Source organism: Tenrec ecaudatus, chromosome 2, assembly GCF_050624435.1.
Source record: "Tenrec ecaudatus isolate mTenEca1 chromosome 2, mTenEca1.hap1, whole genome shotgun sequence".
Classification (NCBI taxonomy): domain Eukaryota; kingdom Metazoa; phylum Chordata; class Mammalia; order Afrosoricida; family Tenrecidae; genus Tenrec; species Tenrec ecaudatus.
The window spans coordinates 114654846-114670726 of record NC_134531.1 but is presented as its reverse complement, the minus strand read 5'-3'; the positions used below and the strand labels follow the sequence as shown (position 1 = coordinate 114670726).

The following is a 15881-nucleotide window of genomic DNA, read 5'->3' as shown; positions in this document are numbered from 1 at the left end:
AGCAAGCATTAAGGAACTAGAGGAAAGTTGAGTGACTTTTATCAGTACTATACTGTTTGTCTGACTCATCTCTTCCTTGTGACCATTCTGTAAGGGGATGTCCAAATGTCTACAGATGGGCTTTGGTTCTCTACTCCACACTCCCCCTCATTCACAATGATAAGATTTTCCGTTCTGGGTCTTTGGTGCCTGATCCCATTGCCACCTCATGATCATACAGGTTGGTGTGCTTCTTCTATGTGGGCTTTGTTGCTTCCCAGCTAGATGGCGGTTTGTTTATCTTCAAGCCTTTAAGACCCCAGATGCTACCTCTTTTGATAGTCAGGAATCATCAGCTTTCTTCAACACATTTGCTTATGCACCCATTTTTCTTTCAGTGATCGTGTTGGGATGGTGAGCATCACGGAATGCCAAGCTATTAGAAAACAAAAGTGTTCTTGCGTTGAGGGAGTACTTGAGTAGAGGCCAATGTCCGTCTGCTATCTTAATAATAAACCTATAAATATGTGTACATATATTACCCTATTATTATAAATACTTTTATTGATGTACATGCCTGTATTTAGACCTCTATAAATGCCCTGTGCCTCCATCATGTTTGCCCTTCATCCAGGTTTCCTCTTGGTTACATTGCCCTTCATCAAGCCCCACCAGGCATCCCATACTCCCCTCGTCACCACTTTTTAGATCATTTGTTCCCTTGTCCCAGGGTTTGTTAACACCTACTTTCTCTCCCTTGCCTCTCCTTCTCCTGTGTCTCCACCCCAGAAACATTTACTTTAGATTTGAGCCCTTGATGCCATCTCCTTTTTATCCCCTTCTCCCTTCCTCCCCCCACCCAACCCCTTGATAATTATAAGTTACTATTATTTTCATATCTTAAACCAACAGCTGTCTTCCTCCCCCCACGGTTTCTGTTGTTTGTCCCCCAGGTGTGTGTTAAGTGTGAGTCTGTGTTATGTGTTAATCATTGCGATCGTTTCCTCTTTCCTCCTCACATTATCCCTACTCTCCAGATATCACTAAATCCCATTCCTGTTCCTGGATTTCATGTATTGTTAGCTCTTATCTCTTCTCTGTTCCTGTGAACATGTTCCGGTCTAACCCGAAGTGAAAGGCAGGACTAGGGTCATGATAGTAGGGGTACTACGTACATTCTTAGCGGTATAGTCAATCCTCAAATTACAAATGAGTTTCAGTCCCGGGACTGTCTTGAGTTGAATTTTTATATATGTTGGAATAGTTAGGCATTTCTATTGAAAGAACCTTAGTTACAGTCTTTCTTTAAAAAAACAAACCTCTCATCTTTTGTAAGGGAGACAGTCCTTACAAAAGCTGTGGAAAGGTTCTGAAGGAACCATCTGCTTAACATAGATTCAATCATGTTCCTTCTTTTAAACTTTTTTATCCTCACTCCCAGAAGTACCAAGTATAGCTACTTCTGGGGCCTTCTGGGGTTCCATCATATAAACTGGGTAGTTTCAGGACTTGAAAAGGCTAAAGTAAGATGTCTGAATTTATGGTAACACAAAAATAGTCTGGGTTCAATTGGACATTCCCTTACAGAAAAGTCACAAGGAAGGGATGAGTCTGTCAGGGTGCAGTATAGCACCGATGAAATATCTAGTTTCCTCTAGTTCTTTAATGCTTCTTACCCCCTATCCCCCCCTATCACCACCCCAATTCTACCCTACAAATTCAGCTAGACCAAAGCATGTACATGGTACAGAGCTGGAAACACAGGGAATCCAGGACAGATAAACCTCTCAGGGCTAATAATGAGAATAGTGACACCAGGAGGTTAAGGTGAAAATGGGGGGGGGGGGAACGGATCACAATTATCTATGTATAACCCCCTCCCAGGGTGATGGACAACAGAAAAGTGGGTGAAGGGAGACAGTGGTCAGTGAAAGACATGAAAAAAAATATCAAGGGTTCGTGAGGGAGGAAGAGTGGTGTGGGGGGAAATGAGCTGATATCAAAGGTTCAAGTAGGAAGAAAGTGTTTTGAAAATGAGGATGGCAACAAATGTACAATTGTGCTTGACACAATGGATGGATTGTGAGAAGGGCTGTATGAACCCCTAATAAAATGATTTTTAAAAATAGTCAAAGTTTTTTGAGATAAATTTTATAAAGTATCTCAATTCTTTAGAAGAACAGCTATACAATTTTAATGTATTATATTAATTATATCACCTTTTCTTAGGAAACATTTATACTTATAAACAATGCATTTACTAACCTCTGCTTCTGTTGCTTGGGATTGCAAAAGCTGTCGTATACGAAGTATATCCTTCTCTATTTGTTGAATTCTGGCTACTCTTCGCTAAAATAAAATATATACATAAATTAGATATTGTTTGAGAACACTAGTGTAAATAATCTACTATGGCGACAATTTAATAGCTTATAATTATGTCAAATCATTATTATGTAGGCAAGTATGTATGTGTATCCATACACTGCGGACAAATCAGGGTCAGTTCAATTCTAAAATATAAGAATAGCTCATTTTATGCACAGATACCTAGCTCTGTATAGAAAAATTTAACAAATAAGTCATATATTGAATTGTAGGATGCATTAATAAGTCATTAGTATTTCTCAAATGCTCATTATAGCTAAACACTTCCCCCCTCCAACACTAGGATCACAATGATGGTAAAGCTTTTGTTTTTGTACTACTGGAAGCACTTAAGTAATCACACAGCAGTAATTTACAAATTAAAAAATGTAAAATTGAAACACTGTAGAAAAAGACTTTTTAAAATAAGAGCTAAAGTTTCTTTAAATTATATAAATGCAGAAATGAGAAAAACAAATCACATTGTGTATAAAAAACTATTATTTTTAAATATTAGTTTTAAGAAAGTTCAAATATAAATGTTTTTAAAATACAAGTACTTGGGATTGAGTTTTTAAGTCAACAAGCCTATAGTTTTGTAGTCTTATGTGAGTTTGTTAATCTGCCTATTATCTACCTAAAGAGTTTCCTAAACTCTTAAATGTCAGTGTGAAAATTAGAAATAACCCTGCCTCAGTATATAGTAGACTAATCGTGTATGTATGTGGTATGTGTGTTACTACAGAACACCATGTTAAACTGTGAATAAAACTTACAAAAGTAGAAAATAAATAAAATACAATTACTGCTGATATATTTTTTCAATAATTCTATGTAGTTGGTATCCTAATATCATGATATCAAAAACTACACTATAGACTCTATACTATAGTACAGAGGAAAGGAGAAAGAAGGTAATTAAGTAGCACAAATGGCAGGAACTCATAGAGACAAGCACATAGGGGCCATGGAGAGGGGCATTCCACACTTCTAGAGCGCAAGATTCTCAATATAGAGATAAGTAAACACACATTTATTAAAACGAAAGTGCAGCAACACCGGCTAATAAGATTTCCTTTTGTCATAGGCCCTCAGCACGAGCCAGATCTCCAACTCTCCTGACCAGTTTTTCCTGGTCCAGGAACTGGCTAGGGTGGCTGATCAAGCTGCAGGGACATAGCTCTGTGACACCAGCCTGAAAGAATATAAGCACAAATAGGTGTGGCTCTTAGCCCAAGCCAACAGAATTTGGTTCTGATCCCCTCACAGCCTTATCTTCCTGATAGCAGGGATAACACAGCCTACCAAGCCTCGTGAGGATAACTCTACAAGGCAGCAGGCGTAAGTAGTGACTAAACTAACTCTCTACATAAACTGAGGGAGCTCCAGCCCCACTTGGGAAAATTAATACCCAATTCCTGAGGTTCAGCTCTGCACAACCCTGTCTTAAGGCACCCAAAAATCACAGCCATTCTAGGCTCTCCTACACCCTTATTAGCAGACAACACACACGTGGCCTACTAGCAAGGTATTAAAGTGTAATAATACAAGTAGAAACTGCACTAGCAGTTTTACAAAACAGAAGCGGGGAGTTTGTACATGAGAAAAACCCCATAAGCCCCAGGGTCTAAAGGCTGCTCTGGCTGAGGTACTGGATAGGCTGAGCAATCTGCCAGTTGTCTCATCACACCAGCCCCTGATCAGTACTTGAAGCCACTTGGACAAGCAAACTGCTCTCTGAGTAGGCTATTGCTTCATCGCTCCTAGACCACCTAGGTAGGTGGCAGGCAGTTTTAGACCCCACTCCTCCACACACACTCAGTCACCTCTTTCATCTGAAAGGAGCAAACCTCACCTCCTCCAACCGGATCCTCCACAGGTCCATTACCTAACTCATGAGAATGCGTAACTCTCAGCCCTACAAGACACCAAAACCATTCCCCTAACCCCTTAATCTCAACCATATTCTAACATCCTAAAGGACCGCAAGGTAGTGCTCAAAAGATGTCTGCTCCACACAGTCCTGATTTACCCCCAGGACAAGGTACCCCAACTATTCTTTTGTTGGTACTGTTATTTCTGTGTGTTCTATCATTCCTATACCCTCCCCCTCTTAAAATAAAAAGCCAGGCACTGTTCTTATAATTGAACCTTAGTTAGGACTTCCCTATCCCTTGGTCTGGGGGGGGGGGAGGGGTTATTATTTTACTTTCAGTTTACTGAGTTTGTTTTCTAGTCCCTCAACACATCATCAACTGACATCAGAGACAAAGCTCCTGGGCAAAGCTTAGAGCCTAAACAAACATACATTAACAGCTCTTCTGCTTCTTACTCTGGTATTATCTTTTCCATTTTTATTTTTAATACTTTGTCTTTTGACCTTTCCCCCTTTAATTTTAATATCTAAACTTTTACTTCATAGCCCTTTTTGTCTACCTTTTCCTTTCTTTGCCTCTCATCAATCCTCTTTCCTCATAAAACCAGAAGCAATTATTTTCTCCTGAAATATTATTATCCATCCCTCTGTCATTTCAAAAGAAGGCAATATTTTTCCCCCGGTCTAAGTTCCTTTCTTTAATCTACCAATTAACATTACACGATCCTTCCCTTTTAATTTCTTTTTTTCCTTTCTTTCTCCCATGGCTAATACTTCCGCTTACACTCTTTGATATCCCCCTCTAACGTTTAATCTAACATTCTCCCTGAAAATACTTAATAAAAAGTGTCTACCGCCCATCAGTGCACCACCTAACAGAGCTAACTACTCCCACATAGCCCACCTTTCTAATACTCCTAAACAGCTACACCAAGATGTCCAGGAACCAACAGAAGATATTGGTACACGTGTACACACACACACACACACACACACACACACACACACACAGAAAAAAATAGCTAAACACCAAGCAGGCCTAAATGAAATTCCTGAAGTTGAACAGGCCATGAGATTATCAGAAAAATAACTTAAAAGGATGACTGTATTCATACAACAGATGAACGAAGAACTGAGAAATGGGAAAAAATTTGAGAAGCTAGAAATCTCAGTACATGCCTTATAAGAAAAATTCAAAACAGAAACACAAAAGCCAAACACTACAATGAGAAAATTACACAATACTATAGAACAGAGAAACAGAATTGAATAAATGGAAACTAAATTAATGAGATTGAAGACAAATCTATAGACTTCAATCTAAAAGAACAATTAACAAATACACAAAAGAGAGAACAACCTATGTCTTATAAGGACTCTAGAAGAGAAAGATACCAAAAAACCCACAAAGAGAATAGTCAAAGAACTCCTGCAAGAAAACTTTCCTCAATGCCTAAATGATGAAAAGAAAATTATCCAGGAAGCTGAAGGCACCCCAAATCAGGAGAGATCCCCAAAGGAAAACTTCCTGGCACATTGTAATCAAGATGCCTAACATCAAGAACAAAGAAAAACTTCTAAGAGCAGCCAGAGAAAAAAGAACAATTACCATATATACTCAAGTATAAGATGACCCGAATATCAGCCGAGGCACCTAATTTTACCACAAAAACTGCATTTAAAAGGTGCTGAAATACTCGGCTTATACTCGAGTATACACAGTACATACAAAGGGTCAGCTATTAGACTAACTAACAGAAATCATGTAGGAAAGAAGGCAATAGAGTGACATATAGAGAGTCCTTAAGGAAAAAAACAAAAAACAACCTGTCAAACTAGAATCTTGTACCCAGCAAAAAATATCACTCAAATACGATGGAGAAATAGAAGTATTCCAAGACAAAAAGAAATCAAAGAAATTCATAAGAAATACTCAAACCACCACCACCACCAACACAAAAATCCCAAACCAAAATACAAGATAATTCCTCACAAAAATCAACACACACAGAGGAACATCCTAAGCAATGAACTAACATAGAAGAACAAAGAAACTAAACACAACACACACAAACACGCACATACATGCACAAATAAAATGCAGTGAAAGTAACAAATGCATATAAAAAGTCACTGAATGTTAATGAACTAAATGCACCAGTAAAGAACTAGAAAGCACAACAGATAAGAAAATAAAATCTATCAATATGCTGCCTACAAGAAACACCTCTGTAACAGATATGAACAAACTAACAATCATGTACTGGACAAGAGTATGGCAAGCAAACAGCAATCAAAAGAAGGCAGGAATAGCAATATTAATATCTAAGAAAATAATCTTCAAGGAAATCTAAAAAAAAAAAACCAGACAATACATAATGATCAAGGGAACAATATCCCAAGAAGACATAACTATAATAAACATATATGCAACCATTGAATGACCCTCAAAATACATCAATCAAATTCTCACAGAATTTAAAAAAGGATATACACACCTCAACAATAATACCAACAGACTTCAATATGCCACTGTTAAGGAAAGAGAGTACACCAAGAAAGAAATTCAATAAAGACATAAAAGAGCTCAATAACACAGTCAACAAAATTGACCTTATAGGTATTAAGAATACACCACATACTAGACCACACAAATCATGCTTAAAAAAAAAGATCATACAACCTATCTTCTCAGATCATGATGCTAAAAAACTAGAAATCAACACTAAAACAATTAGAAATATAAAGACACAAACACATGGAGACTGAACAACATAATACTTAAAATTTTATTTGGGTAGTAACGCAAATAAGGAAAGAAATTTTAAAAATCTGTAAGGCAAAAGTAGCAATCAGGTCAATTTATAGCAATCAACAGACACATGAGAAAAGATGAGAAATCCAAAATTAACAAATTAACACAATTACCTTCAAACACCAGAACAAGAACATAAATCCTCCAAAAATAAGGAAAGAAATCATAGGGATCAAAGCAGAAATAAACAATACAGAAAACAAAAACCAAAAGCTATGGAAAAAAACAAGAATCTAGTTGTAGTTTTTTTAAAAATGAGTAAAATAGGCCACTGGTAAGCTTAAGAGAGAGAAAAAAAAGAAAATATACAAACACACAGAATAAGATTCAAAGGATGAGATTACACGAGATCCATATGAAATAAAAATAACACAGTACTATTAAAAACTGTATTCAAACAAATTCAACAATCTAGAAGAAATGGACAGATCCCTAGGAATACATCATCCATTCAAATTAATGCAGACCAATATTGAAAAATTCAACAGATCCATAGTGAAAGAAGATAAAGAGCAGGTCATTAACAAACTACCAACCCAAAACAGCCCAAAGCCCAGAACCAGATGGTTTTACAGGAGAATTCTACAAAGTATTCAGAGATCTGACAACAGTACTCCACAAACTATTCAAGAACACAGAAAAAGACAACAAACCCCTGAAGTCATTCTATGAAGCCACTGTAACACAGTGTAAACAAAAGACAAAGAGAAAATTAAAGACAAATATCATTAATGAACAAAGACGCTAAAATCCTCAACAAAATTCTGATAGAATCCAACATTATACATAAAATAATAATTCACTATGGCCAAGTGGGATTCATTTCAGGGAAGCAGCGATAGTTCAATATTCAAAAAACAATCAATGTAATCCACATAAACAGGTAAAGAATAAAATCCACACAATCATATTAACAAAAGCAGAAAAGAAATTTGACAATATTCAGCACCCATTTTTAATCAAAACAATCAACAAAATAGGTATACAAGGGAAATTTCTCTACATAATAGAAGGCATATATGAAAAACAAACAGCCGGTCTGGGAGGCTGGCCCCAGCACCATAAATTAAGTGGATTCCTGCCCCTTCCCCGAAAAGAATTTGTTCCAAAGGACGACATTGACTCTGCAGCTATGGGAGATGGACATATTTGATCAGAGCACACGGGAGCAGATGAAGGGGCAGGAGGAGAGAGTGGAGCACAGCCTGGCCCACCAGGCCGTGATGATGATGTTCCTGAGTAGAGCAGCCAGTCCACAGAGAGAACAACATGGCTGGCCCCACTATGAGAAATGATGCCAATCAGTGACTAAGGGCGATACAGGGGACAGCACCGGAGACACAGTGTGGGAATTGCACCTGACCTGATCCCACCACACCGAGGCAAATCACTGGGGGAGTGCAGCGGAACAGCAAGGGAATGGAGTGGCAAGGTCCCCAGGGAATGCTGAAAGTGGACTTTGGGGCCAGGGCGTGGTGCCCCAACAGACTGGACTGGAAAACGCTCCTAAGGGCCAGCAAACGATCCCTGAACTAACTACAAGCTTTTCTCTTGTGAACTGTTTTGTTCTGTTCTTTTTCAGTGGTTTGTTTTTGTTGTTTTGTTGTCTGGTTGTATACTGTTGCTTTGTTTTCCTCTGTCTTGTTTTCGTGCATGTTAGTGACTCCACAGGTCTGTCTGAATAGGACAGGCTGGATGAACTATCTGGAGGAAAAACAACGGGACCGACAGTTCCAGGGGGACTTGGGGTGTGGGGGTAAGGAAGTGGTGTTAACAAACCCAGGGACAAGGAAAAAACATGGGACCCCAAATGGTAGAGAAGGGGGAGTGGCAGGCCTGGTGGGAAATGATCAAGGGTAAGGTTGCTAAGAGAAGAGGTATACTCTAGCCCAGGTGGCAATGAAGCATGGTAGTAGGGCAGGAGGAAGGTCAAGGGAGATGGAGGAAAGAGCTAGGAGTCAAAGGGCATTCATGGAGGTCTAGACAAAGACATGTACATGCAAATATATATATAGGAGAATGGGGAAATAGATCTATGTGTCTATATTTATAGGTCAAGTATTAAGGTGGCAGAAGGACCTTGGGCCTCTACTCAAACACTCCCTAAATGCATGAATACCTTCTTTTATTAAATTGGAACTCTATGATGCTCACTCTCCCGACACAACGGCTGGAGCCAAAGTGGGTGAACAAGTAAATGTGGTGAAGAAAGCTGATGGTGCCCGGCTATCAAAAGAGATAGTGACTGGGGTCTTAAAGGCTTGAAGATAAACAAGCAGCCATCTAGCTCAGAAGCAACAAAGTCCACATGGAAGAACACACCAGCCTGTGTGATCGAGTGGTCCCAAAGGGATCAGTTACCAGGCATCAAAGAACAAAAAATCATATCATTGACTGCACACCTCCATGATAGGATCACAGAAGACAAATGGGTGCATAAGCAAATGTGGTGAAGAAAGCTGATGGTGCCCGGCTATCAAAAGAGATAGTGTCTGGGGTCTTAAAGGCTTGAAGGTGAACAAGCGGCCATCTAGCTCAGAAGCAAATAAGCCCACATGGAAGAAGCACACCGGCCAGAGCGATCACGAGGTGCCCAAGGGACCAGATATAAAGCATCATGCAAAAAAAAAAGATATAAGTGTGTGTATGTATGTGTATATATGTGTATATGTATATATGTATGTGTATATATGTATATATATATCATATTAAATGAAGGGGGAAGTGCAGAGTGGAGACCCAAGGCCCAAGTGTCGGCCAATGGAGATCCCTTCATAGAGGGGTTTAGGAGAGGAGATGGGTTAATTAGGGTGCGAGGTAGTATCGATGAAGAACACAGCTTTCCCCCAGATCCTGGATGCTTCCTCCCCCCAACTACCATGATCCGAATTCTACCTTGCAAGGCTGGATAGGACAGAGGCTGTATACTGGTACATATGAGGGTTGGAGGTACAGGGAATCCAGGGTGGATGATACCTTCGGGACCAAGGGTGTGAGGGACGATGCTGGGAGAGTGGAGGGTGAGTGGGTTGGAAAGGGGGAACTGATTACAAGGAGCCACATGTGACCTCTTCCCTGGGAGAGGGACAGCAGAGAAGGGGGGAAGGGAGACTCCGGATAGGGCAAGATATGACAAAATAACGATGTATAAATTACCAAGGGCATATGAGGGAGGGGGGAATGGGGAGGGAGGGGGAAAAAAAAAGAGGACCTGATGCAAGGGGCTTAAGTGGAGAGCAAATGCCTTGAGAATGATTGGGGCAGGGAATGTATGGATGTGCTTTATACAATTGATGTATGTATATGTATGGATTGTGGTAAGAGTTGTTTGAGTCCCTAATAAAATGTAAAAGAAGAAAAGAGAAAAAAATGATTAGGGCAAAGACTGTACAGATGTGCTTTATACAATTGATGTATGTATATGTATGAACTGTGAAAAGAATTGTATCAGCCCCAATAAATTGTTAAAAAAAAAAAGAAAAACAAACAGCCAACAGTACACTCAAAGGGGAAAAACAAACACATTTCAACCATAAACAGGGACCAAACAAAGATGTCCCCTATCATTATTCTTAGTCAACAATGTGCTGTTAAGTCTTAGCTAGAGCCATCAGTCAACAAAAAGAAATCAAGAGAATGCAAGTTGGTAAAGAAGTGAAATCCTCACTATTTGCAGATGATATGATCCTATATGTAGAAAACCCAAAACTCTCTACAAAAAGCCTAATGGAAACAATAGAAGAATTTGACATGGTAGTAGGACACAAAACTAACCGGGAATTAATTGTATTCCTCCTGTATGCTAGTGAAAAAGCTATGCTAAAGATATGAAGAAAATACCATTTACAATAACCACACAAAAGAAGAAATATTTAGGAATAAACCTAACTCAAGAAACAAAGGACTATATAGAAAAAAATACAGGACCTAATTACAATGAAACCAAAAGACCTACATAAATGGAAGAATATTCTGAGCTCACCGATAGGCAGACTTAATATTGTGAAAATGTTAATTCTACTTAAAATAATCCAGATACAAAACAATTCCAATCCAAATCCCAAATACATTTCTTAAATAAATGGAAAATTTAGCTACCAGTTTGATACGGCAAGGGATCAGTCATCAGGCATCAAAGAACAAAAATATCATATCATTGTGTGCTTACCTCCATGATACAATCGCTGAAGAAAAATGGGTGCATAAGTAAATATGGCGAAGTAAGCTGATGGTGCATGGCTACTCAAAGATATAGTGTCTGGGGTCTTAAAGGTTTGAAGGTAAACAAGCAGCCATCTAGCTCAGAAGCAACAAAACCCACATGGAAGAAGCACACCAGTCTCTGCAATCACAAGGTGTCAAAAGGATCAGGTATCAAAGGGCAAAAATCTTATCCTTGTAAATGAGGGTGTGTGCAGAGTGGAGACCCAAAGCCCATTTGTAGGCCACTGGATATTCCCTTACAGAAGGGTCTCGGGGAGGAGACAAGCCAGTCAGGATGCGATGTAGCAAAGATGAAACATACAACTTTCCTCTAGTTCCTAAAAGCTCTCTCCACCCCCATTATCATGATCCCAACTCTACTTTACAAATCTGGCTAGACCAGAGGATGTACACTAGTACACATAGGAACTGGAAACACGGAGAATCCAGGAAAGATGATCCCTTCAGGACCAGTGGGGTGTGTGGCGATACTGAGATGGTGGAGGGAGGTGGGGTGGAAAGGGGGAACTGATTACAAGGATCTACATGTGACCTCCTCTCTGAGGGATAGATAACAGAAAAGTGGGTGAAAGGAGACATCGGACAGGGCAAGACATGACAAAATAATAATTTATGAATTATCAAGGGTTCATGAGGCAGGGGGAGCGAGAAGGGAGGGGAAATAATGAGGAGCTGATGCCAGGGGCTTAGGTGGAGAGCAAAAGTTTTGAGAATGATGAGGGCAATGAATGTACAAATGTGCTTTTACACAATTGATCTATGTATGGATTGTGATAAGAGTTCTATGTGCCCCTAATAAAATGTTTAAACAAACAAACAAACAAAAGAATCATAAACCTGATAAAAATCTGACTTACTTATCAGGATAAAAAAAAGGACTACGGTACAAGAGCAAAGTGTGGTGAAGAAAGCAGATGGTGCCCGGCTATCAACTGGAATAGTATCTGGGGTCTTAAAGGTGTGCATTCAAACAAGCAGTCAATCTAAGCTAGATGTCAACTAAGTCCATATCGAAGAAGCACACCAGTCAGTGTGATCCAAAGAGGACAATAACAAAATTCATAAAAGATGAAAGGAAAAGTGTCAGGAGAGCTGAAATTGTGAACACTCAATTTGTAGAAGGCTATGGAGTACAGTGGGAGGCCAACATCCATCTGTAGAGTATCTAGTCCGATTGTCTTTGGCAGATCTATAGCCACAGGAGAGGGACTGGAACAGCTTTGCTATCAGACAGAGATGACTGTAAACTTGATTATGGTGGATCAAGCCAAGGTACATGATACTTGGTTAGTTTACCTTCCTCTTGACTCAACCTAAATTTGCTCTAGGCTCAAATATTTCTCACTTGTTCAATGAAAAATGTCTTCTCTGGCTTTTTTAAAATTATTATTGGTGGCCTTTTCTTTCTTACTCTTTATTGTTATATTATTTTCTTGTTTCTGTTTTTATTATTTCTATTAGGTTTCCCAATTTGCGAAGCACAGAAGGAATGGATACATAGAGACAATAAATGAAGCAATGGTTTATTGCGAACTGGAGTAGGGAGGATGAGGGCAATTGGGGAGCAAACAATGAATGTGGGAGTGGGGAGGGAGTATCTGCACGGATTGTGATGATTTATACGCAACTCTTAAAAAGTTATTTAACTGTCGAAGTGTATTATATGTAAATATTATATCAGGAAAACTACTTAAAAATATTGACCAATGGTTAATATGGGTGAAGAGGAGGACTTTTTGCTTGTGGGCATTGAGTTTATATTAATGTGGGTAGAATAATTTGGAAGAGGATAATAATGCTTACACAACACAAAGAGTATAATCAATGGCACTGAATGATACATGTCGAGGTTGCTGATTTGAAGAACGTTTTGTTGTATATATACATATATTTTTTTAACAATTTATTGGGGCTCATACAATTCTTATCACAGTTCATACATATACATACATCAATTGTATAAAGCACATCTGTACAGTCTTTGCCCTAATCATTTCTTTTCTCCTCTTTTCTTTTTTTACATTTTATTAGGGACTCATACAACTCTTATCACAATCCATACATATACATACATCAATTGTATAAAGCACATCCATACATTCCCTGCCCCAATCATTCTCAAGGCATTTGCTCTCCACTGTTGTATATATTTTTGCCACACATGAAAAATAATTACACTAGTAACAATGACTACAGGAAAGATGTTCTAAACTAATTTTGGCAATGATTGTAAACTTTTCTTGACATGACTTATATATTGAATTATATGATATGTGATGAAGTCCCAATAAAAATGTTAAAATATTTTTGAAAAATAAACAAAATTATACTATAAAAGTGGTTGTTCCATGTGGAAAAGCATTTGAAGGCAGATGAAGTCATTTCCAAACCTTTTTGATTATGCAACCCATCAATAAAAGATTCCAGAACAAATATTATCCCCCAGTGATAAAGTACTGTAACAATTTTAACAGTTAAAACACACAGAAGAAAACCTGACCCGTTGATCACATCTAGCTATATTTAAACACAATAAATGTAACTATTTGCTTTTCTTGTGATGATAGTAAAAATGTTTATTGCCATCATAACATTCAATGCTATGATAAAGCATAAAAATATTCAAGCAAAATGTCTGTTCACCAGACAATCTTTTATTTTCTAAAACAAAGCTGATTCCCATAATTCTTAAAGTTGTGTGACTTTTAAAAAGGGATTTCAAAAGTTCTCATTCTCAGTAGAGTACCTTCAAAAACAAACAAAAAAACCCAGCCTTACCCAAAGAATGGCACCTAAGGGGTGCAGCTTGATATGTTAAATTCAAAGCTGAGAATTCACTTAAAAAGATTAAGGTGACTTATTTTCTTTTTTCCAAAGGGATAATTTTGATAAAATTTCTCAAAGGACACAGGGACTTATTAGGAAGCTGTTTTAAGAAAATGAAAACTGCTCTGGTGAGAAAAAGGCAGGAAGAAAAAGTAGCAGAGAGGTTCCCTTAAAGTCACAACCCAATGGAACATCATCAGGATGTGACCTGATCGACAGATTGAACTCCACCTCTGCACTTCCATAGTTCTTCAAACTGACATTAAATCGAATCATTACACTGCCCTCAAAGAATGAGCAGATATATCGTCCTGATGAGCAAAAAATTCCTCAGCACAATTTTCTTGGCTCTTTTCTCATCAGAGCAGTTTTTTATTCCTAATAAGTCCCTTAGAAGCCACTCTTTGGGTAAGCCTGGTTTTGAAAGTACTCTACGGAGAGTGACACAAGTATACTGCTGAGAGAACTTGTCCGCAGCAGTCTACTGATTACAGCAACATGTGCAACATGCTTAGTTTGCAATAAGCCTGGTATATATGAGCTGAGGATACTTTTTAACTTATCTTCATAAGTGCATATTAGTTTGAATTAAAGAACTCTGGCATAGTGGGTTATGCTTTACTGATCACAATGTCAATGTCAGTGGTTCAGTCACACTAGACAGTACTTTGGAGAAAGCTGAGATTTTCTGCTCCTGTGAAGATCTAGGAAAACCATTTTCAGAAACCCACAGGGGCAGTTATACTCTGTTCTACAGGGTGACTATGGGCAAGAACCATTGGTACTAACATAAGAAATTCAAGCTGCACTGAAATCATTAGCTAAAAACAAGGCTCCGATAATTGATGGAATACCATTGAAATGTTTCAACAGGCATTAATGAAGCACTGGGAGGTCTGCCATGCTCCCAACAAACTTGTATCTACTTGACTCAGCACCCCAGAGCCTCTTATATTCCTGCTTTCCCGTTTACTTTTCTGCACCACTGGCCTGCAGCTAACATGAGTCTGAAGAAGGACTTGTTGACTAGCATTGGATTTAAGGACTTGAGTTGGACTGGGGTTGGATACTTCTTGATCTAACGCTCTTTCTTACATAGATGAGTGTCATTGGATTTATTTCTCTAGACAACCTGTCCTAACACAGGTAGCAAGGGTTGTCTTAGTTGACTTTCATTTGGAAACTTTACTCCACTCAATCCACCAATCCATTCTCCCCAAGGGCAAGCTCTATTAACTTGCTATCCATCCTTCCAAGTATTGTATGCATGTAAATGAGAGGAGGAATCATCATTGCAGGTGTCCAAATACTTGAGCAAATGAAGCAGTAAAGACACAAATAGTAAACTTAACAGAGGTTACTTCTAGAACCTAGCGGTCTCACATAGTCTTTTTTGAGCTTCCCTAAATCGCTTATTAATTTTTCCCTATTAAAAAAAATGTTAAAAATAGCCACCGGAGGCGGTGCCGGTGATGAAGGGGATGGACCTGCGGCCGGGGGCACATAGCAGCTGGGCCACCAGACAGCCCCTGCTCGTCCATCTGTCCGCCCGCCCCTCGCCCTCCCTGTAGCAGCATTGTGGTGGACTGGGCCCCACCCCGCTGGGCGACCACAGTCTGGACCAGCTTGTCCTGTCCCCAAGCAGACTCGGAACTGCCCTCTGAAGCCTGGGCTCTAGACCTCATCATATTGATGAGCAAACCCCAGGACGACCCCTTGAATTGAAACGGCACATCAAGACTTGTCATGCTTCTCACTGAGACAGGCGGGCGTCGCCATCTCCCCGAGGGCCCG

The 15881-nt window shown here is 39.1% G+C and overlaps 1 protein-coding gene across 12 annotated transcripts in view; it reads right to left on the bottom strand.

Annotated features, from left to right (window-relative positions):
- APC (APC regulator of Wnt signaling pathway) overlaps nucleotides 1–15881 on the bottom strand; it is a 183419-nt gene that overhangs the window by 58184 nt on the left and 109354 nt on the right. For 8 of the 12 annotated variants that reach the window (XM_075541390.1, XM_075541391.1, XM_075541393.1 and 5 more), the window contains one exon: nucleotides 2245–2328. The exons of the other annotated variants lie outside the window; for them this stretch is intronic. In XM_075541390.1, the coding sequence (XP_075397505.1) occupies nucleotides 2245–2328 (84 nt within the window). The remainder of the gene's footprint in view (nucleotides 1–2244; nucleotides 2329–15881) is intronic. 12 annotated transcript variants of the gene reach the window in all.